Here is a 27,229-nt window from a genome sequence, read left to right on the forward strand (position 1 = left end):
ATAATTCAGACTGTCTGGGAGGAAAAAGAGACTGTAACCCTAAGATCTTCCTGAACTTCTGGTGTTTTCAACGCAAAAAAAAGGTATTCAACTCCACACAGTCACTGAGCACAAAAACTTTTCTCCCATTCTAGTTTTATGCGAGCATGGATGCAAACGACATCTGTACTCAGGGGATGAGCAGAAAAGAGTCTCCATGGCAATCCTACATTAGTTGTATAGCAAGAGGTCAACCAAGTACCTGGACTCTAGTCAGTGATCTTCAGTTACCTTTTCTGTAGATGAAATCTGGGGTGATCACCCTTTCCACAGGGCAATCACCTGAGCTGAGTGGATGAGCTACCAACAGCTGATTTATTATTTGTTTGTCACACAAGACATGGTATCATGGAACAGCTGTGTCACACATTTCTTGCAGAACATTCACAACAAATGCTTCTGTCCCTCACCTCATAAATTCAAGCTTACATAATTCTGGCAATATATTGCAGACCCAGTGTGTTATCAAACGAGTAGGAGAAGGAGAACCCCCTGACCAGAAAGTCTCCTGTGGAACAGACTCCATTGATACCATCAAACACCGTTGGGATTTTGCTCAACAGAGAACGATATGCACCTTTTCTCTAACTTCTCCTTTGAGTTCAAGCTAACTTAAGATGTGAAACACTGAAATAGGATTTTGTTCAATCGAAAGTAAAATTCTACAATTCTTTTTGTCACATCTGCTTCCTACTAATAACTTGCCAAATTAATCTTCTCTTCATATTTAAAAGATACTTCCTATTGATAAATGGATTCATTTTTTTGTAACTTAGGTTGTTGTTTAATACATGTGGTACTTACACAGAGTTTATTGGATTCATTAATTTATCATCTTCTCATACCTAATGAGACACTACTGTTTATGAGAGGAATGAAAAGAGGTTTCAAGAACTACACATGTCAAAACCTAAATTCAGCTATTTAAGAAGCTAAAGATACTTGTGCATTAAAAAAAAACCCACAACACTTTCATAATTTTATGAAGATCTAAAAAGACCAAATTTTTCAGTAATTTCTTCTAGTGTTCATACTTATCCTTCCAATAATCTTGCCATATAGCCAGAAAGGACTGCTGCTTGGAAGGATAGCAATACTAACGCTAGGCTGACTTCCCAATTGAGCTGTATCAGATTTACCATTGCAAAATAAAAGGCATACAGGAATTCACAACAACTAGTGTGTATTTGCTTACAACTAATGTGTATTTGCTTCTCAACATTTCATGTTAAAAGTTCAGGCTACAATATACATTCTTAAAAAACCTACTACACAGAACCCAGCACTGGAAATTGCTCCTGAAGAGAAGCATGCATTTTCTTGTAGATATTTATAGCCTTCTTGGCTTCCACAATGAGCAACTTGGAGGGGTAAAGCTGTCAACATATTATTTCCATTCAGAAACTATGCGGTGAATTATGCCTGTTAAGCTTTCCATGGTTGAATGTCCCATGACTCATTTTCTAGTAATTCCTTTCATTAAACTCATCTTACTGAGGAGTTAAACTTGACAACAGCCACAGAAAGAACAGCATAGCAGTTTTATTAAAAATGTGGATATCTTATCTGCTTTTGAACAATCACTAGCCTCTACATTGTATATCGTATTAAAAGCTCTGATACCTTTCTGTCCTAGCGACAGAAGTGTAAAGCAAAATAAAAAGTGATTACTTGAAGTGCAAAAGAACTGGGGAAGTTGCTTTTAAGTACATGCAATGATAAGAAATCTCTGCTGCTATATCACTGATATAATATGCCTGGAAAAAGCAAAAGACATAGACAATTTAGGGTAAGTAAGTAACATATTGAACATTAACATTCATAAAGGAGACTGTCAAAATATTCCAGAGATTTTAACATAAGTCTCAAAAACCTCAGTTAAATCACAGTTTCAAAGACTTTAATCAGATTTATCAAGATCCATGCAGCATTATTATTTTAATTCCTCCTGAGACTATAGTTGCCACTCTGTAAATCTAGATTTTCTGGGGTCAACTTCTGCTTAGGAAGTATATGCTTTGATAAAAAGCAGAAATGAAATAATCTGCAGGATAAGAAAGCTTTTCTGTATTATGGAGAGAGAGGGAAGTGTGTGTAGATATGTATTAATATGTTTTACAGTTCATATAAAAGGTGTAAGCATACTTGTTTTCCTTTCAGAAATCACTGACTTGGTTAACTGAGGGAAAACACAAGAATTATTTTCTCATTTATCTCTCTTGAATTTCAGTCTAAAGCATTGCATATGCTAGGTCAAAAACGTCACTTTTGCACAAAATTTTACACTTCAGCTTCATAAATCATCTCAATCATATAAAAAGAAACTAGCAACTCAATTATGGGCAGCACAGTTTGGTTGAGGCAGGAACTTCTCTATCCTACACTTAACTTTAGGACTGATTGACTGCATGGCTTTTGGAAAACCATTTGACCCATTCTTTTTTCCTATACTGGCCCACTGATTGGCCACCAGTTTGGGAAACAGACTTGGCATGTGCATGACAGTCCAAAGCTGTGAGATGATATAGATGGCATTGTATGCAACCAATTTGCATACATAATTGTCTCATATCATTCCTGAATGCAAAGTACCACTAGTTCAAAATGGATATGCGTAACATCCAAATTCTATTTTGAAATGGCAGTATCTGGAGGAAGAATATTCTGTCATGGTTTAGCCCTGGCCCAGCCTAATTGGCAGCCAAATGCAAGCAGTCATAGCCTCAATGCCCTTCCCACCCCCTTGGCCCAGGGAAAGAGAAAGAAGAGAAAAAGACTTGTGTGTTGGAAACTAAAACTTAAACTGTTTTAAAGAAAGAATAAAAATAAGGAAAATACTATTAATAATAAAATAATAAAATACATACAAATATACAAAATTGTCCCCCTCTCCCTGATGACTATGTCATCACAGATGCTGGAGAGCAGGCACAGAGAAAAGGTCCCAGGCTGGACTCAGTGGCAGGAAGGAGCTGGACTCAGGAACTGCATTCAGGAATGCACAGATTCTGATCAGGACAGACAAGGTCCTCACTAAACATTGGCCATCAAAGAAGAGAGCCTGACCCTCATGATCCTTCAGTTTTATACTGAATATGATGTATATGGAATGGAATACTCTGCTGGTTAGTTTTGGGTCACCTGTGCTGCCTGCCCTTCCCTGCAACTGTGACCTTTTTTCACCCCTTTCACTTACAGCATTTCACCAACTCGAAAATGGCCTTGGTTTCTATAGGAATAAGTACAAGCAGTGGCCCATGTTATCACTTCTAGAGAGATACACTGTCTGAAAAACATGCAGTTAACTTTCAGAAAATGAAGTTACACAGATAAGACAACTGAAGTTAGAAAATTGATTCTACTTAACCCCAAACCAGATGAGTTTGTCACAACAAATAGTAAATGCAAACAGTAATGCAAATGCAAATAATGCAAGTGATGTAAATGCAAATAATACTTACTAAAATACACATTTTACAGATGAATTCTCCTGCAGATAAAAGATGTTAACTTGTTATTCCTCTCCTCCGACTGGACGTCACCTCTGCTATGAATTTACAGTTTACATGCATCATGTATTCTAACACAGCATTACTAAATCAGGCTGTACCAAACATGAGCACCAAACACCACTACCATCACTTAGCAGTGAAACAGGTAGATTCAGGCAGTGCTCCTCAACTCACCCTGTGAAGCTGAGTAAAACACCAGTACTTGAAGCCACATTCCATGTTTCAGTGTTACTTTGCTCTAATTTTTGTGATTCTTCTTCTGAAGCTTCCCTCTTTGGTTTGCATAAACATGATTTTCACTTAGTTATATAGAGAAATGTGACTAGTGATGAAAACCCGTGGCACTGATCACAAGTATCTGCCTACCAATAACATAGGCCAATGATATTGGCAAGTGATGGCCCTGATGGAGCAGTCAACCATGTGCTTCTGCACTGCTTTTTGGAGTGATCTCAATTGCATCTTGGAGTTCCTAAGCCCCAAGGCACAAAACACATAGTTTTTTTTTTCAGTTGGTTAGTCATGCTTAATATTGATATCACAATAGAGACACTGAGAAAGACTGTGAAAGACTGAAAAAATGTCAGAAAAGAGAAATTTAATATAAAGTAAAGGATGCTGGGCTGTCCTGAAGTGAAATCTAACCATAAGCTAAACACAGAGCTGGTTATAAAATTGTCATCGAGATCCCTCCTCTGAATGGCAGAAAGGATTACTAAAAAGAGAGGTGCTTAAAGGCCTTGATCAGGTGCTAAAACAATATATTTATTAGACAATTGTAACTACAAATCACAACTTCTTCATGCAAAAGGGCTGGAGCTCCCAGAAGTAATGACTATGAAGGACTATGGTGTGTGTATGGATGGTGCTTCCCTGTATTTCCTGTAGACAGAAGACTGCAAACAGTGAAAGTTAAAATATTTTCATAACTGTAGTGTAAAGATAAAAAGAACCATGCACAGGATAATATTATTTTTTCTCTATATGATTGGGAATATAATTTAGCAGAAAAGGAAAAAAATTTAAGATGCTGTTCTTCCATAAAGTCTTGAATTTTCCTATTTAAGGGTGAGCTCTGATGAACACATCATTAATTTCTATGCAGAAAACATTGTTCACTTCAACCAGTAATTAGTGGTAACATTTCTATCCTGTGCAGTGATGAGATTTCTATGCTAATCATTACACAGTAGTAAATTAATCATTTGGGCACATTTAGATGGTATGTATATTTCATGAGACAGATATAGATATCAAGATCAGTTTGATATTTACTCACGGTAAATGGAAATGTCTCAAAATGTTATGGGAGAAGCATACTAACTAAATATACAGCCAGAGCTGTTTGCCGTGGAGCAGCAGAAGAAGCACCACTTCATCTCTTTTTCCAGGAAATATCTCTCTTTCTTTGTTTTTAATTATTTTAAGGGAGGTAAAATCTTGTGGGATCACATAGAACTGAATCATTCAAAGAGACAGTGAAACTCCAATAAAGTCTTGACATATGAGGGACAAAAGTACCAACTTGGTTTTCCATCCTGCAATTCTTCTATTGCCAGCAAAATTACCTACGCTACATTATGCAGCATTGAAAAGAGATTTTTCATCAGCATTTGTGCTATAGTCTTGTCAGGTAAATGAATTATGTATTGGTCTTGTCCCTCTGTAACTATGTTTGAAAGCTTTGAGTTGTAGCAGAAAGTCTACCAAGGGGCATCCCTTTTTCTCAGCAGATGCAAGAGATTTGTAATACCTTCAGGAAAACGTTTATTTGAAATTTAAATTTTTTACATATATTTAAATACTACTGCTGGTTTTTTTCAGCTCTTAGCTCACAGATTTTTGCAAGCAAAAATCAATCTAGTCTAAGGCTGATGTTTTTTTTTTTTTTTAATTGGAGGGAAACGTATATATGGTCCCTTTATCTTAGAATGTCATCAAAATACTTACAAAAAGCACAGACTTATGGCAGCTGACCCCAACAATAACAGTAATATAAATAATACCCTCAGCTATCACTTTCTCAACTGAAGTTGAGAAACTAAAGTTGAGAAAGTTTCTCAAAGATCAAAGTTGGCATGCCAGAGCAAAGCAAAGTTATGCTGGCTTACCTGGATCAGAAGTGCTCTTGAATTGAAAACTGCCTGACTGACATAAGTTTAAATGCCATTAAAATGCCATGTTAAACTGAAACAGCATAATTACTAAACTGAGCAGAGATAAAGATCAGCAATTGCACAGAAGGTCCAAAATCCCACTGGAAAACAGAAGAAATTTATTAGCATCTCTGTGTTTTTGAGAAAGATACTTCTGAACAGGCAGGTTATCAGGACAGTTCTGTGAACAGGTGAACTTTTAGGTCTGAGAACTATTGCCAATCAGATGAAAAAGAACAGATGAATCAAAAAGATAACATATTATATTAATGAAGTATGGTTTAATATGTAAAAAATATTTTTAATTTCATTATTTCTAAAAAATAAGATGCAATTTGGATATTTGAACATTTGTTTCAAAATCCACTCTCCAAAGCTTCTCCTAGAACTGTGTGTCTAAAGTTGAGGTGAAGGTTAAATTTTCCTTAGGGTACCACGGTCTTAATTTTTGGCTTATCTTACATAGCCTAGTGGTGTGTTTTAGTCCCTGCCGCCAACAAAGAACCACAAAAGGACTATCCGGTTTAGCCGCTGCTGGCAAACAAAGAACCACAGTGGCCACTTTCTCCCCCTCTCCCTCTTCCTGTGTGATGGAGAGGGGAATCGAAAAGAAATGGTAAATCTCATGGGTTGGGATAAAAACTGTTTCATAGAACAGCAAAGGAAGAGAAAATGCAACAACCATAACAACAATAAAATAATATACAAAACAAGTGGTACATATTACAAATTGCTCACTGCCCAGGAACAGACGACTGCGCATACTCCTCATCCAGAATCTCTAGCCTTGCTCCGCAGCCACGCGCCCAAGCTGCTACAAAAAAGTCATTAAAAATGAAGCGAAGTTGTGGCTGCCCCATCCCTGGACATGTTGAAGGCCAGGTTGGATGGGGCCTCCGGCAGCCTGATTTAGTGTGAGGTGTCCCTGCCCATGGCAGGGTGATTGGAACTAGATGATCTTTAAGGTCCCTTCCAACCCAAACTATTCTATGATTCTATGATTCTATGATTCTATGACTCCATGAAACCAAGAATTGTCCCCATGAGCTGAGTTCCATGAACCCCTACTCCACCCTGGGTAGCTACCCTCTTATATCCTGAGCATGACACCCTGGTACTGAATATCCCTTTGGCTGGTTTCAGTTAATTGCCCTGGCTGTGTCCCTTCCCAGCTTCTTGTGAAAAGTAACATTTCCTCCACCTGAACCAAGAAATTAACCCTTTCCCAGCCAGAACCAGGACACCTAGGAGCCAACAAGCACATCCTGAGATGTTCTGTGGCACCAACATCCATACCACAGCATTCTTCTCTTTTGCAGAGAGTATTCTTGACTCCAGAGATTCTCTGTTTGACTTGAGGCAATGGAGAAAAACACAAATGAACCCTGTTTCCAAGTGAGCACAGGGTTAAGATTTGTAACAATAAATATAACTTCACAGAAAGCTGGTACAAAGTACTATGCCTTGAGGGAAAAGATGTGGAACACAGTTCGGGAAACAGTAATATTCTGGGAAGGTCAAAGGCAGGATTTAGAGTCACATGAGGGTCTGTCAGTGGCGAACACCACCACCTATGCTCATCAGGCAAATCAGAAAAAAGCACAGGCATCATGCATTGAAAGAAGAAATTTTTGCTGACTTTATTTCAATACTGTTTCTTTAAAACGAGCAGAGTATCTCCTAGCACCTTTTATTTTGCTAAAATCATCTGGAGGGAAAACTGAGACATTTAATTAATTTGATATAAAACTTCTATTATCATGGTAAACAGATATCATGGTTATTAATACTACAAAAACGAATGGCTCAACACTTGGCTATTGCTCAACTACAGAATTGATTTACAGCACCAGGGACTGCCTACTATTTGGTTTAATACTCCATGTTGTTCATTACATCAGTTGTTTGGTGTTGATCATAGTGCAGCCGTTATTTATATCAGTAAGTTTTCCTGCTGTAAAATTTAAAAGAACAAACAAGGATCATATCACAAAGAAATGAGCAGAAATCGGATACCTTAAAATATCCCCCAACACCAGTTATATCCTCTACAGATACCCCTGAAACTCACGTGAGTATTCATAATCTTTGAGTAGGGGAAAAAAAAAAAAAAACGAAAACCAAACCCCAACAAAAAAGAGAGGAAACAAATTCACAGATAACTTCCTTGGTCAAAGTGCAAACAACCTTTTGCCTGGTTTCCAGCAGGGGAGAGCATCTCAGCAAGAGAGGGGCAGCTGGGCATGGCTTCAGTAGCCTGAATCTAAATCTGCTCTTACACTTTCTTTGGGTATCAGCTGGCAGGTAGTGAAGGTCACAAATCACAGCTGTGATGCTGTTTCTGAAACATCATGGCATTTCAGAAAAGAACTGCCATATGAAATTCTCTGCATGTTGCTATGGTGGGTCTTCCAACAGAAATAGAAGGACATGCATGGTTTTACACAGGGAGCTGCCTGAAGAAACACATATCTGGGAGTCCTGTGGTCCCGTGTCCTGATTTATCCAAGTCTTGCATAAAGCAACCTCTAGTAATATTTAACTGCAAGAGCTGAATGAACTATTAAAAGCCCTACTATTTTGCATTTTGATCACTATTTGATTGTTTTACTATATATTATAATTAGAATACCCCAAATTAATTTGTCCTGTAACCTCAAAACTGCCTGGAAACTACAGTATTATATCAAGAGAGTAAAAAGAAAGGGCTCTTTTATTCATAGTACATCATTGTAATACATAGAGTGAAAGACAGAATACAAACCCATAAACGTGTACGCTAACTCTATATATCAATTATTCTGATGCAACAAATTTGGTTGGTATATTTTTCCTGCTGCACAGGGTTGCTTTGCATACAAATGGTTATTATCCCTTGTCAAAGAGGCATCATGCCTTCACCAGAAATTTTAAAACTACTTAAAAGAAGAAATTTTAAGTGAAAATCTCAAATAGAAGTTAACAAAACAGCAAAAAGAAACAGGAATGTGTAAAAGAGCATGTGCTTTGAGGAAAAAAAAACCCATAATAATGCACAAAATTGGGGTGAAAAACAGAATTTCTCAGAGCTGTAGACCACATGCATTAGCGGACTCACAATCTTTACTGAAGGACAGAAATCTTCTTTCTTGCTCTTTTATTACCTTGGTAACATCTCCTCCATGTCAGCAATTACATAAGAGACAACAGTCCAAACAGCAGCACAGAGATTCATCTGGTTTGGATCCTGAACTGTCATCGTGTCCCCTTGAGAATGATGAAACCAGAAGTATTTACTGAGGTCATCACGCAAGCTGGCACCTACAGAGAAAAATAGGCAATATTCCACTATAGGGATACAAATATTTAGAGAGAAATATAAACTTGAATCCATTCCTGGGCTGTTTATGATTAAATCCACATGCAACTGTATAAAGTTCCATATAATAACTGCACAGAGCCATGGCACCTGCAGTTCCTAGGTTTTAGGTTAATTGAGAAGAGTGAGCACAAAGTAGCAAATATTCACATTGAGGGGGTGGGGGTGGGGAGGAAAGCCAACCTTCCCCTGGGAGACTTTTTTCCTCAGCAACAGTTCCTCTAAGACAACCAGAGTCCAAGTATGAAAATTCCTACAGTAACCCCTCATATGGTGGCACTTCCTCCATTCCTCATCCCACTGTTCCAATGATGAGTTATGACTCAGTTACGGATGCTCTCCTTGCTGTTATTTGTGTTGGGGAAAGCTTTGGAATTTGCTTCTGCTTTTGAGCCTCTGTTCATTACAAGAATACACAATTTCAAAGCAGTTTTCCAGACAATCTGGGGTTACTCAGATTGCTGAGGACTACATTACCCTCATTGTCAGGAGTCCTCATTAGTTGGGGCAGAACTAAGTTGAATGAAACCACAGTTCTTCCCATTCAGGAACAACTGACTCCCATTTGGGGCACACAGGAGGGAAAGGACTACTCTTCCTCAAGCCAGATGGGCTCAGAGAGAACAAATAATGCTGATAAGGCATCAATCAAGGCCCCGAGGCAGACCAAACCCAAAAGAAGCAGGAGAAGCTGCAATCCCACTGAGTACTGCAGAAGAGATGCCAGTGGGGTATTTTCATCCTGGCCTTTCTCTGCCGGGTCCAGACCCCACTGACCCTCTCTGACTCCCCGTCACCCTGCAATTTCTCCTCTCATTGTGACTTTCTCCTCTCATGGCCTCTGCCTCTCCTTCTCTGGTTTTGTAAGCTTCCATCTGTTTTGTTTTAATCTCAACAACCCTTTATCATCAGAATTCCACCCCAAATTTTGAAAATAAGTAAATGTGATACTTTTCCCCACCACAGTGATTCACTGTTTGCAATTCCTTTGCTTTGATTCCTTCGGCCTGCCTGCTAGGGGGTGCACAGCACCCAGGGCAGGACCTACCTCGCACAACAGGACTCCCCTCACACTTGGTCATCAAATCCAGAGGACAAGAAATGATGTGAATTCATGAGTAAGAGCTATGGACCCCAGGTGGAAACATAGACTGAGACTACTCCTATCATGACAAATAAGGCGGGAAAAAACCAGGATTGTGTGGTTACAAAGATGAAGTAAATGAATTACTCATACATTTACTTACAGAGAGTGGAAATCGGTATCATATGATGAGGGCTTTGATAAACTAATGTGTGCTCATAAGACTTAAGGTTATGTTTTTTCTTGGTCTCCCCGAGATGCCTGAAGCCTTTGAAGAGAATGAAAGCAAAATTTCTCACAGCATAACTACATTCCTATAATACATATCTTTTGATCACTTGTATAGTTATTCATTGAATAGGTTGGGTTGAAAGGGACCTTTATAGGTCATCTAGTCTGACTCGCTCTTCAATAAGCAAGGACATCTTCAACTAGATCAGACTGCTCGGAGCCCCATAAAGCCTGACCTTGAGTGTTTCCAGGGACAGAGAATCTACCACCTCTCTAGGCAACTGTAAGTTCCCTTTAGGTACTGAAAGGCCACAGTAAGGTCTCTCTAGGACATTCTCTTCTCCAGGCTATACAACCCCAGCTCTGTCAGCCTCCCTTCATAGCAGAGGTGTTCCAGTTCTCTGATCATTTTTGTGGGCCTCCTCTGGACCTGTTCCAACAGGTCCATGTACTTCCTGTGCTGTGGGCACCAGAGCTGAATGTAATACTCCAGATAGGATCTCACAAGAGCAGAGTAGAGGGACAGAATCACCTCCCTCAACCCACTGCCAATGCTTCTCTTAATGCAGTTCAGGACACAGTTGGCTTTCTGGGCTGTGGGCGCACATTGCTGTCCCATGTCTGGCTTTTCATCACCAGGACACCCAAGCTAAGCATGGCTGCTCACAATCCCTTCATTCCCCAGCCTATATGGATGCCAGGGGCTGCCCCAGGACATTGCACTCAACTGTGTTGAACCTCAAGAGGTTCACACAGATGCACTTCTCAAAGGGGCTCTAATAAAACTATGATTTTTATACACGCTTTTCTGATATCAAGCTAGCAATTTGTGGATGTTCCAGTGTGCAAATATTTAAGACAACAAAGAAAGGAAATGTAGAGCCTGAGTCTATAAGCATAAATATAAATAATAGTTAAGGTATTTGCAGGAAGGGCTACAGGCACAAATGTCTCTCTTTGTAAGCAGATTTGGAATACTTAGTCGTAGAATCATAGAATGGTTTGGGCTGGAAGGGACTTTAAAGATCATCCAGTTCCAATGCATCTGCCATGGGCAGGGACACCTTCCACTACCATCTGGATGCCTAAAGCCTCACGCAGTCTGGTCTTGAACACCTTCAGTGATGGGGCATTCATGACTTCTACAGGTAACCTGTTCCAGTGCCTCACCATCCTCCCTGTAAAGAATTTTATCCTTATATCTAATCTAAACCTACCCTCTTGCAGCTTAAAACCATTACCCCTCATCCTCTAAGACTCCTGATAAGATGAAGAGTACGTCCAAACACTGAGGGCAACTCTCAGTATCAATATAGGCTGAGGGATAAAGATATTGAGAGCAGCCCTGCAGAGATGGACCTGGGGGTACTGTTGTATGGGAAGCTAGACTCAGGACAGCAATGTGAACTGGCAGCCCAGAAAGCCAATTGTACCCTGAGCTGCACCAAAAGAAGAGTGGCCAGCACATCAAGAGAGGTGATTCTACTCCTCTACTCTGCCTTGGTGAGACGATACTTGCAATATTGCTCCCAGTTCTGGAGCCCTCAGCACAGGAAATACATGGACCTGTTGGAGCGGGTCCAGAGAAGGGCTACAAAAATGACCAGAGGCCTGGAACATCTCCTCCATGAAGAGAGGCTGAGAGAGTTGGGGTTGCTCATCTTGAAGAAGAGAAGACTCCAAGGAGACCTTATTGCAGCCTTTCGATACTTAAAGGAGGATTATAAGAAAGACAGGGACAAACATTTTATCAGGGTCTGCAGCAATAGGACAAGGGGTAATGGTTTTAAACTAAAAGAAGAGAAGCTTAGACTTCCTATTAGGAAGAAATTTTTCATGCTGAGGGTGGTGAAACACCGGGACAGGTTGCCCAGATGGTGGTGGATGCTCCATCCCTGGAAATATTCAAGGTCACGTTGGATGGGGCTCTGAGCAACCTGATCTAGTTGAAGATATCCCTGCTCACTGCAGGAGGGTTGGTCTAGGTGACCTGTAAAGGTCCCTTCCAACCCAAACCATTCTATGACCTTTACTGGAAGGTTGCTATAAGGTCTCCCTGGAGCCTTCTCTTCTCTAGGCTGAACAAGCCTAACATTCTCAGCCTGTCCTCACATGGGAGGTCCTTCAGCCCTCTGATCATCTTCATGGCCCTCCTCTGCACTTGCTCGAACAGACTGTTGTGGTTTGAGCTAAATTAGAGTCAGTTTTGTGACTCTAACTCAGTCTCTAAGTAACTTCATGTCTTTGCAGTCAGGATTCCAGAACAGAATGCAGAACTTCAGACGAGGTCTCACCAGAGAGGAGTAGAAGGGGAAGAGCACTTCCCTCAACCTGCAGGTCACACTTGTATTGATGTAGCCCAGGATACAGTTTGTTTTCTGGGTTGCAAGCACTCATTGCCGGCTCATGCTGAGCTTCTCATCCTCCAGCATCAAGTCCTCCTCTTCAGGGCTACTGTTCATTCCAATAATACATATCTTTTGATCACTCGTATGTCATTCAGGACACAGTCCCACTCTCACTGTGGTTAACAGGCATATATCTATTGCTGTAATGGGAACTGACTTGGACTGCTTGTTTCACTGTTGTTTAAGAGAGAAGGAAAAGAAAGGTGAACCATTTTATAACCCACCCAAGATGAAGGTCCTTACAAAAGAGAGATGATATGCAGAAAGACCAAATACTGTAGCATATGGTTACACAGTATTGTGATTTATTTTAAAAGGCTCCTCTTGCTCTTAAGTGACTTCTTTACCCCTGACCTGAAGCAATGCAATCCCACAGAAATCATTGGGTAGGTTACAGCCACTGAATTATGTTCCAATAATTTTAGCATTGAATTTATGTCAACTTATATTCAATTTTAAAATTTAATTCTGAATTCTTTTAAATACATAAAACCATAAAAAGTTTGAACTATGATAAATTCTTTAACTGATGGACTTCTTCACTACAAACGCATCGCAAATCAAGACACTGAGGCAAACCCAACACATTTTTTTAACTCTTTTATAAGACTCGAGACAAAAATTGGTTGCCTGGAATGTGTTGTAGATATTTCACTAATTACAGTAACCATGGATGCACAGAGTAGTGTTTATCTTACAGTGGAACAAGGATAAGCACTCTTTGCTTTGTAATGTTGAACTCCCTGAGATGTGAAACAGATTTGTTTCTCTAAATTTATTTTAAAAATCAGAAAATTATCTGACATTGGCATCAAGCAGTTACTGCACAAGAAGCGTGTGAGTATAGAGAAAATCAAAGGGTTCCTAAACAGGCTGTGCTGTGTCTTTCATGTGTTGGGCCAACACTGAAGTCAGTGACCTGTAAACACCTTATGAGACTACGGAAAAGACCCCAAAAAAAGCAGTTTTATCCTATGTAATTAGAAAGAAAAGAGAAATCCCTGTTCTTGTCTTTGAGCACATGAACAGTTGATAGCTGAGGGCATCACACAAGCCTCTACACATGAAACACCCTGGGGCATAGATACGACTGGAAGCAATTTTCATGTCTCCCACTCCAAACTTGAGACCCTTCCACACTGATGTTAGTTGCCCAGAGATATTTATGGCCAGTAACAAATGGAGGTTTATTTTTGCCAGCTACATAAGCCATAGTTAAGTAAAACAGATGAGTAGCCATGTCTTGTAGACCTGCTATAAATCATTCGCTCGTCTCCATGATAGCCACCTAGAAAGGGGTTAGTATATAGCCTTACAAGAGTCTGAAAGGTCTAAGTACTTAAAAATCATCAGATGGGAAGTGTTACGTAGGTATGTATTGTGTATTTAATTCTGATTTCTAGATGCAAACAGTGCTCAAACAGAAAAACATGCAATGGGCTGGGTGCTCCACTGTAATGTTTTATGTGCTTTACTGCTTTCCTGTGTTTGCAGAGCAAGACCACCCATAAAGAAAAAAGGGACGTTTGCCAAACAATCCATTTTAATTGTCCTTTTTCAGTCTGTTCACATTTACAGTGATGCGAATCACATGAGGAACACTGCTGGCCGATAAGGAATTCAGTGAGAAAATGCTTCTAGTTGGATGTAGCAGATGTCCTGGTATGGAAACAGGGATGTTAAAAACTGCCACCAAAAATGCTTTACTTATTATTTGAATGCATAAAAAATACTGGAAAATAAAACAAAAAAAATTTACTCCATCAATAAGATAATGTACAGATAATTCACCATTCCATTACAAAGTGGCAGGAAAACCTCTTTAGTACAGTGGTCCAGTTTAGTTACCTAACGGCAGCAATTTTGTGCCACTTGTGATCCCTCAGCTGCCTGGTGTGATGCCTCGGCATGGGTCTGATGGAGGGACCAGAGAAAATAGATATCATGCTCACAGCAGCTGCAGTCCACTATTCAGTAGCATGATGGGTGTGTTTCTGGAACTTATAAAAGGGTCTTCGTTGTCGCATTGAGGCATCACCTTACTTGCCATTTCATAGACTCATAGAATCACTAGGTTGGAAAAGACCCAACCGTACCTGTCCACTACTAAATCATATTCTTAAGCACCTCACCTACCCACCTGTTAAATACCTTCAGGGATGGTGACTCAGCCACCTCCATGGGCAGCCTTTGCCAGTGCCTGATAACCCTTTTGGTGAAGAAATATTTCCTAATGTCCAATCTGAACCTTCCCCAGAGCAGCTTGAAGCCATAATTTGTGGGAAACAGTTACATAAGCAGGGCAGAGGCAAACCTTTGGTAATGTCTGTAAGCTCTCAGGCTTTCTTGTTTCTCTTGGAGGTTGTAGAGTTTTATTTAATTCTGGTTTTCTGCTTTGGACTCCTCCTGAGTTTCCTTGTACTTGACCTATTAGTGAGTCTGCACGCTGATCACGATGGAGATGAAACTGGTTTTGTCCTCAGGTTATAGAGCAGGGCAACATTTTCCAGACAGATCAATTTAGTCCATAAATACAATAATTTTTAAAATATGCACAGTCAGTATATGTTCTTTTGTGGCCAAATGCCTTGAAATGCCAAATTGCACTGGCAAGTCTGGGACAATACTGGTGTCATCTCAGCTGACAATATCATTAGTCACACAGGTACTGTTTGCACAGCAGGCAGGTGTCCTCTGATCAAATCTAGCTCCTTTGAAGCGTGATTCTAGGCATTACAGGTCAGCTACACACAATTCAAATACATACACTATTCACCCCTTCTCCCATCCCCAGGTGCTGCATCTTCTTTTAAGACTTGCCATCTTCCATGTTTCATCATCAAATGCAAGTGTTACTTCATTAATTGGTTCACTGTCATGCAGTTGTGGGAAAAACAATGCCCTGTCACCAAGGCAGTGCATTGCTTTTTGATTTGTTAATACAAATTACAGTTGCTGTTACCAGAGGCAAACATAACAATAGTTGTCTTTCAAACTATTGCTGCTACCATAGCCAACCTTGCCACCCTCTCTGTTTGTCCTTTTTGTGACTTGCCCAAGGCATTGTCACGAACATGCCATCAGGATCTTGTTTCCTAGCCCCAGATGGTGGCTACCTTATGGAGCAGAAGTAAGATAGGTCTCCTCCTGTGTCACTGCACCATCTCCAGAAATGGCATCTCTCAGTCTACCCATCTCAGTTGTCTTTGCTTTCAAGTAATCTCAACAATACAATCATCCTATGAAACTTGCAAATATGAGGGGTAACTCTCCACAGCTTGTGTATCCTCTTTCGGGTGTGCTGGGTCCTCAATACTACAGTTAGATCTTTGGGATACTGACCTCTAAATTCACCTTGTCATATATAGTGAAGTTAATATGCTAATGAATTACAACAATTATAACTTTTTAAGTTTCATTTCACAGTAGTCCCTAGAGGAGCTGACAGAATCGCCACTCTGCTATTTTACACAGTATATACACCTCTCCAAGTAAAAAACAAAAGACTTTGGCTCAGAAGAACACACACTCGCAACAGACAAGAGGGGCTGTAAGATGAGAGAGGCATGCAGAGATGAAATGGCACATTCATTTTCTCACGGCAGCTGAGAAAGGAATAGATGCCTAGGCCAGTGCCCTGTGGAGCAAGCCGCACCACCTCATAACAGCAAAGATGGAAATGCCTTAATAAGGAATATTTTGCTCAGTGCTTCCAAAAGTTTACAAAGCTAAAAGAAAGCTTTGCAAGATAACTTGTGTGTATTTCTTACATCTTCCAAGTATTTATGTGTTCAAGCTTCATCTCCCTGTCAAGACAAATCTGCATTCTATCAAAGATTGTAGTAAGATGTTGACACAAACACCTGATCTGAAACCTTATTTTTACTTCCTCAGTGATCTTCCTGGCTACAAAAGACAGATTCTTTTTTTCTCCCATCTATCAAAGATTGCTTTTGTTTCCTGCTTTTTCCTTAAGAAATGAGAAAAGCTACTTTAACTCATTATCAAGTTCATTCCAGTCTCAGTCCTTTTTAATGCCAATGACGCTATTCAGGAATGTAGTAAAAACACAATGTCCTGGAAATAAAGCAAGACCTGATGAAATATATGTGTTTTTTTTCTTCGCATTGAGTCCCTAGAAATAGGAGGAAAAGAGGCAAAGGGACACACCACAATCTTCTATGCGGTTAAAAGCTGCTATGTATCAGGTAAGCATAAATACTGAAGATAAGAGCATTCTCCCCCTCACACCAGACTAACTCAGCTTTGTGCTCCTATGCACAGAATCACAGAATTGTTTAGACTGGAAAGGACCTGTAAGATCATTGAGACCAACCATAAACCTAATACTGCCAAGTTCATCACTAAACCATGTCCCTAAGCACCACATCTACATGTCTTCTGAACACCCCCAGGGATGATGACTCCGCTACTTCCCTGGGCAATTTGGTCCAGTTCTTGACAACCCTTTCAGTAAAGAAATTTTTCCTAATATCCAAACTAAATTTCCCCTGGTGCAATTTCAGGCTATTTCCTCTTGTCCTATCACTTGTTACTCAAAAGAAGAGACCAACATCCACCGTTGCTACCGCCTCCCTTCAAGTAGTTGTAGAGAGTGATAAGGTCTCCCTCAGCCTTCTTTTCTCCAGACTAAAGGACCCGAGTTCTCTCAGCTTCTCCTCGTAACACTTGTGATCCAGACCCTTCACCAGCCTTGTTGCCCTTCTCTGCACATGCTTCAGCACCTCAGAGAATCACTAGGTCAGAAAAGACCTCCAGGTTCATCGAGTCCAACCATTCCTACCAACCACTAAACCATGCCCCTGAGTATCTGATCCACCTGCCTTTTAAATACCTCCAGGGATGGTGACTCAACCACCTCCTGGGCAGCCTGTTCCCATGCCCAATGACCCTTTATGTGATAAAATTTTTTTCTGATGTCCAGCCTGAACCTCCCCTGGCAGAGCTTGAGGCCATTCCCCCTTGTCCTGTTCCCTGTCACTTGGGAGAAGAGGCCAGCTCCCTCCTCTCTACAACCTCCTTTCAGGTAATTGTAGAGAGCAATAAGGTCTTCCCTCAGCCTCCCCTTCTCAAGGCTAAACAACCCCAGTTCCCTCAGATTCTCCTTGTAAGACTTGTTCTCCAGCCCCTTCACCAGCTTCGTTGCTCTTCTCAGGACATGCTCCAGAGCCTCAACATCCTTCTTGGAACGAGGGACCCAGAACTAAACACAGTATTCGAGGTGCAGTCTCACCAGTGCCAAGTACAGGGGCGAAATAACCTCCCTGGACCTGCCGGTCACGCCGTTTCTGATACAAGACAAGGTGCCATTGGCCTTCTTGGCCACTTGGGCACACTGCTGGCTCATGCTCAGTCGCTGTTAACCAAGACCCCAGGTGCTTCTCCTCCAGGCAGCTTTCTAGCCACTCTTCCCCTAGTCTACAGCTGCACAGGGTTGTTGTGCCCCAAGTGCAGGACCTGGCATTTGGTCTTGTTAAACCTCATGCCATTGTTCTCAGCCCAGTGGTCCAGCCTGTTCAGATCCCTTTGGAGAGCCTCCCTATCTTCCATCAGATCCATGCCTCCACCCAGCTTAGTGTCATCCGCAAACTTACTTAGGATGCATTCGATCCCCTCATCCAGGTCATTGATAAAGACAATGAACAGAGCTGGGCCCAGCACTGAGCCCTGGGGACACCACTTGTAACGGCCTCCAGTTAAACGGATTTAACTCCATTGACCACCACTCTCTGGGCCCGGCTATCCAACCAGTTTCCACCCAGGAGAGTGTGCACCTGTCCAGGACAGAGGCTGGCAGTTTCTGAAGCAGAATGCTGTGAGAAACTGTGTCAAAGGCTTTACTGAAGTCTAAGAAGACTACTTCCACAATTCTCTCTCCCAGTAGGTGGGTCACTTTGTCATAGAAGGCGATCAGGTTAGTTTGGCAGGACCTGCCTTTCATGAACCCGTGTTGACTGGACCTGATCACCCCGTTCTCTTGCACGTGCTTCATGATAGCACTCAAGATCACCTGTTCCATGACTTTCCCCAGCACCGAGGTCAGACTGACAGGCCTGTAGTTTCCTGGGTTCTCCCCCAGTGTGTAGGGGCACAATCACTTCCCTGGTCTTGCTGGCCACACTATTTCTGATACAAGCCAGGATGCCACAGGCTTTCCTGGCAATCTGGGCACACTACTGGCTCATCTTCAGCCAGCTGTCCACCAGCACCCCCAGGATCTTTTCTGATGGGCAGCTTTCCAGACATTAATCACCAAGCCTGTAACATTGCATGGAGTTGTCAGGACCTGACACTTGGCCTTGTTGAACCCAAATGAAATGGGGGCTGAGAGGGTACACGTATGTCCATACAGTACCAGAATCAATAGCCTCTCACATGTCATAGCTGGAGCATTGCTGCCCAAGACATTTTGAAAGGTCAGAACTGTAGGGCAGACATGGGAAGACACATGATTTTTCCTTTCAAGGGTATGTGTCAAAGAGCTAACAAAGAAAAAGCCATAAAAGATATGAACAGGAACATGGCTTCTTAGTCTTTTATTTTCATCTCGTGCCTTTCTAAAACTCAGCAAAGGCACAAATCCTAAGTTGTCAGAGAGTAAGTGTGCTGCAATGGTAGTTCAGTTTGGGATGGGTTGGCTGGAAGGCCCCCACAGGATAAAACAGCATCCCTGGAGCTGCCGGCTGTGTGGAGCACTTGGCTGCTTGTGCTAGATGTTGCACAGATGTTTTGTGAGCTTCTCTCACTTAAACACAGTCTTCAGAACTATTACTATAATGAAAACCCAATTATTGCAGACATGTATTGCATCTATTTTGGTGCACATATTAACCTCTTCTTTCATAGAATAACCTGCAGTTGATGGGCAGCTTTAATGCCAATTATTTCATTATCCATTATTCAAGTAAGCAGAGGCAATGAAGAATGCTAATGCTGTTTAGTGGGGTGCTGACAGCATTAGTTATCCTGTCATTTAGTCTCAAATGATGAAATTACATGCTGAGTTGCTTGAGTTTCATGTCTTCAGACACTGAAATAGTTTCCAGTACAGAGCTTATAAATGACATCAGAAGCCCTGCTGTTTCACCTCCTGAGTCATTCTCTCAGCAGTCTTTAAAATTCATGATTCAAACAACAAGGCAGAGGGAAAGCTTTCAGTCGTTTTTTTCAGTGGCTAATTAAATGAGACTACAGTGTAAAGGAGACAATATGAAGTGTGCATTATTTCTTGTTTTGCTTAATGCACTTGAGAATTAATCTTCTGGATACACTAAACAGACTAAATTACAGCTCAGGATTATCACAGTTACTTTTGCAATGCATTAACCTTTCACTCATTGCAGCAGAGGACTGGTGACAGCTGGGGATTCAATCTAAACTTGCATAAAATCCTGTGAAACGAGGACTCAGGGAAGGAACTTGTTCTATTCCATAGAGCACAGGTTGACTAGACTCTAAAATAATATCCTAAGCAACCCTTGACTGGAAAAAAAATAATAAACAGATGAAACTTCAACAATAAAAGACACTGGAAACTTTTCCTCCACTCATCCACCCTCTATCTGAAATCAGCAAGGCTCTTTTGTAAAATAAAGAAAATAAAAGGCTATCTTGTTAGCAGGGTATTGAACAGTCAAGCACAGCCCAAAGGTGACCCCACACTTGCAGGCTGGCTACCTCTGAGGGAGAGATCTTCCACAGGCTCACTAATCTCATTTTTTAACCTATTTACACCTCTGCCTGCCACAGTCTCCTGTGAAAATGCACTGTGTCCCTGAACATTCCATGTGGGCACACTATGGTTGTCAACTTATGAGCTGCAGGAGTAGCATTCTGCCTTTCTTTGTTCACGTTCTCCATACAGCTGACAGTTTAATGCATTTTCATCGCACCCTAACTCAGCACCTTTTTCCCAAGCCGAAGAGTCTTCTTCACATGGAAACTACTTAATATCTCTGAGGATGCAGGTTTCTAGTGACTCTTCTGCTATCTTTTCTAATTCTCTTTCACCATTCCGGAGACAAGAAGCCCAAACTGCCCCTAAGTGCCAACATGTGAATGGATTCATGACATGACTGCAGTGTACAACACCACATTACTTAAGGACGCTTTCTGTTCTTCCTCTCTTCCTTCCCCAGCGACAAAAAACACTGATTTTTTTACCATCCCTGGTTACTGAGTTGACAATTTTGGACAGTTATCCACAGTGATTCCTGCATAGTTCTTCCTGAAAATAACTCATCTGGATCCTGTTGTCATTTATGCATAGCACATGTACTGCATTACTCTGCATTTATTGACAACAAAATGTCGCTGGCTGTTGTATTACTTATCCATTTTCTACTATGAGATTACTGTTACATTTCCACAGTTAGCATTAGCTTTGATATGAAATATTTGAAACAGTCTAGGCCCTAACCTATCCTTCCAGATATGATCAAGACTGGATGTTTAATCACAAAGTTCCTGTGGAGACCTCCCCGCAGGTAGATGACTCCTAGAAATACCAGTATTCATAAGACCTCACTAAGCAGAGCCCTCTTCTGCCCAGATGGTGAACAAAGCCTGTTAATGACCATCCTGGTGCTTAACTAGTTATAAGAAAACAAATGGTCATCCTACTGTAAGCAAAATCCTAAGCAAACTGTCAGTCCGTTATATTTTACATCACATAAACAGCAACTTTACAGTTATACAACCACACCAACAGGATAAGGAATGCTTTTTACCGTGTCTTTAATGTTATACCCTATTGAGATTATCAAACTCTTCAAGATCACAGTGTAGATGTAGATGTAGATGTAGATTTTAGATTGAGATGGAAGAATACTAAGACTACGATAATAAAATATCCTTCAGAACATCTGTTGTTGCCCTGATTAATGCAGACTTGAGTTTTAAACCAAAATAAGTTATTTCCTAATACATGTTAGATGATCTAGATATTGGTGATGAAATACCTTTTTCCTTTGATCTATGAAGCTTGATACAAAAAAACCCTGAGCCTAATCCTACAGTTCAGGAACCAAGAGTGGGAGGGGAGAGACAAAGAGATGGCTATAGAACGTGTTCTAACCTGTCACAGTGAGGCAAGGCTCAACTTGATTGCTTCACTCAGTACAAGTGGATACATGTTCAAATATAGACATATTCTTACCCTCAGTCTGAAAATGTTGGTGTGCAAGATGAACAGTGAGTTAACACCAAACTTCTTGTGAAACTGAAAAAATTTGTAATAGAAACTTTTCAGTTGTTGACTGAGGTTTACAGTGGAGAGATCCCAAAGATCAAGTCAGTGCTCAAAGGAAAAATTTTTCTCAGTAGAAGATGTGAAAGCAAAAACAATGGAGATCTTCAACAGCCTTTCAGAAAATGATCTGTGGAATTGCTTTGAACATTCGCAGCACTGTATGCAGCTGTGTGTCAATTCAGAAGGGAAGTATTCTGAAAATTACATGTTGATTTTCTTAATTTGTTAAATAAAAAGAGTCACAGGCAAGTTTGGGTTGGTTTTTTTTTATGTGTTGGATCTCATATATTTAGCTAGTTCATTAATAGCAAAAAAGTGAGTTATTTGAAACAAAGTTCAGATCTGCTCTTATCACAATGTTCAGAGCTGTTCAGATCTGGCAGTTTTGAGCCATTTCTGTAACAAAACTGTAGCAATCCTTCCCATTCTGGTCTACGCATCACGTTGTCCCACAGGCTATGAAGGCAAAATAGCAGGAAGGAAAATAAGCAGTTCCGATGATTCAGTGTTCTTAAGCAATATATTACTTATTTTTGTCAGCAAAACTGCAAAGAAACAACATGTTTTAATAAAATAAAAAGAAAAAAGAATTAAGGTACAATGAAGACACCTGCTGCAATACTGCTTTTTGCACTCTCAGAATCTTTCTGTTTTAATATGTCATGAAATTACACAGGGTCCCATTCAGAAAAGAAAGGGAGAAATTAAAGTGAAGGAAGGACAGGAATTCCTTACACCTGCTCTGACTCTTCCAGTGTATCACTAATTGTATGTGGGCTCTGGCTAATCCATACAACGGAATTCATCCTCGAAGATGACAGAGTAAATAAAGCAATGTCTTTAACTAGCACGACTTTTCAGCCTGTAAATATGAGTTGCTGTGATAGCTATTCTGCCATGGTGCAGACACAGTGAGTGACTTGTCAAAATCCAAATATATTAAGAGTGAAACAGAAGTCATGCAAGCTTAGAAAGAACACTAAGTGAAACTGACAATTAATTTTAAGTTGAAAGGTTAACCTGCTTGCTTTCAGCAACAGAGCTTCAGTCGAACCAGTAGGCTGAAACAGCATTTGCCTTAAATGTCTTACTGCATTCGCTGTATTATCGTGCACAGAATGTGCTGTTTTCTTATTATTTTGAGGGTGAGTGTGGTTTGTTTTTATTTATATTAAATCTATATAGGTGAAGATCCCATTTAAAACAAAAAGCAAATACTGGTTGGGTGAAACTTTACAGAAGTTGAACAAGGTACCAGCTGCACCCAGCGCTGAGCTATAAGCGTAGCTTGGAAAACCCTCTTCCAGGTGCCTCCTGATTATCTCCATTGCATTCACGTTATTGCACAAATCAAGAATCAACACATATATTTCACCGTATGGAAATAGCAATGTTTAAGGCTCCGTTTTAAACTGTATGCTCGTGTTGCTTGGGGCAACTATTACAGAAATTTCCTGAGCAGCTCCAAATGGCACATTTTACATATGATGGAACAAATGTAGATAATTTGATAACAGTTACCAGACTCTACACAATACAGAATAAATGAATCTCTATTAGTTTAAATGTTCCCTACCATGCTTCTGATATATTGTGACCATGCTAACACTTAGAGCAGTGTTTACCACTGTACAAATCAAAGTAATTTTGATTTGGATGTAGTCAAAGAAATCAAGTGCAAACATCCTCTTGTAAAGCTGTTCATGATGTCACGTACAAACACCACGTATAGGCTAACGCAAAGGGGAAACAGCCAGTGATGATGACTGTTAGCAGCCTAGAACAAGTGATATGATCTATGCAAGACTACTACTGCATGATTAGAATTATTTTAATAGATAGAAGGTAGAATTTAATATATTTGTTCTAAAAAAAATCTTAATTTCTCCAAATCCAAGTTTTCTTAACTAGAGTCCAACGTGGCCCACACTTGGGGCATTAAACCCAGATCAGATGGATTTAGATCTTTATCCTCACCGACTTGTCTTTCTTTTGATAACTGTACTAATATACAATTCTTAAATCAATGAAAATGTTTCTTATTCCATGTTCAGCATCAAGAGAAGTCTGAGAATACAGATGAACCTTACAGTCTATCAAAAAGTTCAAAATATTCAAGTTACATTGGAAAAGAGTAGATATGACAATTGGTTCCTTTCATAAATTGAATACATCTTACCTAGCAAACACAGGCATACACTTACACATACACATGTCCCAACTCACATATAATTTAAAACCTTTCAGGAGCCACACATGCACTTGCAAAATACAATGGCATGCTGCAAAATTAAAAGGATTGCAATAACTACTCGCTCAAACATGAATTAAAGGTCTTTCCTAAAAGTAACATCTGAAAGAAAAATATTTACATTCTGACCAATATTTATTTTACTTTTGCATCCTCACTTTACTTTTACATATTCATTTGAAAAGTGACAGGCATTTGATGGTGAAGGAAAAGAGGCTGTTTTTTCTGTCTTTAAAATCCATCATTACAAAATAGTCTCATGTGATTATTGGTTGAATAGAGTCTATTTCCTGCTCCTACAAGGGCTTACACAGAAGAAAAACCAGTGGATCCTATTAGTCCTATTAGTCCTGGGTAGTCTAACCTCAGACTTAGCTGTATCAAGTGCCTCCAAAAAGGTGAAAAAGACACCACTTTTTCAGAAATGCAGCCATTGAAATCAGAACGCATCAACTGAAGAAGGAAAAACTTTCCACTGTCACATATTCTTTTCAGGGTCAAAAAATAGGCAAGTGAGATTTTAAATAAGTAACTCATTCCAGGTAAGTACAGTCAAGTTCCCAGGCTGACAGGCTGCCATCATGTCCCATCGTTGCCAGCAGGGTCCACAGCTGTGACTCCAAAGGTGGCTCTGAGTTTGGAAAAACACAGTGTAGCAGAAAAGGCAATAATAATTACTTCAATAATTAGATTCTGTCTTGTGCTGCCTATTGAGAGCCTAAGGCTTATCTGGAATTAGAAGAGGCACCCAGAGTGCCTTTACAGCAGTCTATTTTAGCAAATGGAGCAGTCAAATATCCTCTTTTTGAAACAGTGAAAGAGCAATCACACTTTTTCCTGTCTCAATGAATTTAAAATGCACTGCAAATCAAAAAGGAAAAGAGGATGACCGGATAAAAGCAGCAAAAGGCAGGAAATAACACTATCCATGATGGGGACGTATTCAATACTGTCCTGTTTTATTTGCTACAGAAAGGGTGTTGTACAGCTAAACCAGAAAGGCAGACATTTTTGCCCCGGTAAGCCGTAAGGAGGGCTGAGAGAAGGGTCCAAGCCACAATTCACACAGGTCAGGGAGGTGAAGGCAAGACACAGACAGTTGGGAAGGACTGACATGTGACATGCAAAACAGCAGTCCTGCCCATTTCCACAGAGGCAGAAGAGCTGACTTGGCAGGCAAGAGCTCTCATGCCTGTTAAATTATAGGAGTGTTTCTTAATGCTCTTTTAGTGCAGACCCATGCACAGCCCCTTTCCACTAGCTCTCTACCTAGAAACCTGAAGTCATTACTTGTGCCAAGGCATAGTGAAATGAAATTGTTATTAAGTTGAATATACTGAGTGAAGAAGTTTTCACAGAAACCAAGATGATGTTCTCAAAAAACCCACACCATGTCTGAAAACCATATTACCATTAACAGTTTTCCTGGCAGCTACTTGTCTGACTGAAAGAGAGGAGGAAAAGAAGAAAGAAAGCAAAAGACATTTTTAACTGTGTGATGATCCCTTCTTTACCCAAACTGTCCTGAAATAAAAGACATAAATGCAGAGCACTCAGAAGCCTCAACAGCATCCAGTACATATGCTTTTAATTGTGATTGCACATTAACATCTGCCCTAAAATCTAGCCAACAGGTTTTGGTGGACAAGAGGAGTACTTATGGAAATTGGGGACTACGGGAAGAGGCAGGCAGAATAATTAACTTTCCTCGATGCTTCCCACTTAGTACATCTTAGGGATTTAAAGTTAAAGGCATGTATAATTTGGGATGGTTTAAAGATTAAAACGTCTAAAACTTATATACTTGTCTAAAACTTATAAAACTTATAGAGTGGGGCACCACAGGGGAAATTTGATATTTTCATCATAGACCAAAACAATGGAGCAGAGTCTTCCTATGCTAAGAGGAATGGAGACATACATTAGAGAGGCAAGATGAGAATTTGCTAAGCAGTCTTCACAAACTGAAGGCACTTAAAAAAAACCCCTATGATGTTGATCAGTAGCGGCAAGTATAAACTACTCTACCAAAAAAGTAAAAAATCACCTTCACATAAAAGCCTACTGCAAGAGGAAAGAAATAACCATGTATCTGGGTTCATAATGGAAAGAAATGAGAGCTAATGTACTTAAATTGCAGCAGGAGAGACTTAGGTTAGATACTAGAAAAACCTCTCTAAGCACTAAGAATAGTACTGGGACAGATCAGTTGGTCTATAATGTTTCCATTAAGTGTAAGTAATGTAAGTCTTCACAAACAGTATAAACAAACGCGAATGAAATAACTCACGCATTGAAAAGACCGTGTTGGGAAGGAGGATGTTTAGGAGCTCTCCAGAGACCTTCATGCCAGCTCTGTGGTTCTTTGAAATCTTGTCTGTTTATGTGCATTTCTGAAACAGCTCCTTAACAGACTACAGATCTTCTTTCTCTGGTGCTTGACTTTACCTATGACTACAGCCAAATTTGGCCTGTGAGGTGGAGGGAAAATCAGGATCACTATTCCAAGTGGACCTTACATGCAGCATTAAACTAGGCATCAAACTTATGGAGTAACCTCATTGCATTTTATGGATAGCCTAGAAATACAAACATTACATCAGAAAAATGTCCCATTAATAAATACTTCACATGAGCTGCAATGCGTGTATGTGTAGAAAATACTGCTAAAAGTCCTGCCTCTAGGAGTTTCCCATTTAGGGAATAGAAGGCATAAAAATTTTGAAAATCACTTCCGTGACTTTATGAGTCCTAAGTTTAGGTTTTGTTTCTCCACAACTATCTGCTCACAGATGGGCAACTGAACATTGCTGTTTCTCAGCCTGCTTCCAGCACCTTCCACTGTTACTTCATTGCTGCTGTGAGTCTGGATTTGGGGAAAGTGGGAAGCAGGAAGGCAATCCAGATGATCTTTGTTTA

General features: G+C 40.3%; 1 protein-coding gene across 4 annotated transcripts in view; it reads right to left on the minus strand.

Annotated features, from left to right (window-relative positions):
* Positions 1 to 7,322: 7,322 nt before the first annotated feature.
* CPQ (carboxypeptidase Q) overlaps positions 7,323 to 27,229 on the minus strand; it is a 157,199-nt gene continuing 137,292 nt past the window's right edge. For 2 of the 4 annotated variants that reach the window (XM_054060057.1, XM_054060058.1), the window contains exons 8-9: positions 8,851 to 9,007; positions 7,323 to 7,658 (exon numbers count right to left, since the gene is read on the minus strand). In XM_054060057.1, coding sequence (XP_053916032.1) covers positions 7,646 to 7,658; positions 8,851 to 9,007 — 170 coding nt within the window. In that variant the 3' untranslated portion in view covers positions 7,323 to 7,645. Of the gene's footprint in view, positions 9,008 to 27,229 lie in introns of all 4 variants that reach the window. The other 2 variants (XM_009558012.2, XM_054060059.1) reach the window with 2 other exon arrangements.

Source organism: Cuculus canorus, chromosome 2, assembly GCF_017976375.1.
Source record: "Cuculus canorus isolate bCucCan1 chromosome 2, bCucCan1.pri, whole genome shotgun sequence".
Taxonomy (NCBI): domain Eukaryota; kingdom Metazoa; phylum Chordata; class Aves; order Cuculiformes; family Cuculidae; genus Cuculus; species Cuculus canorus.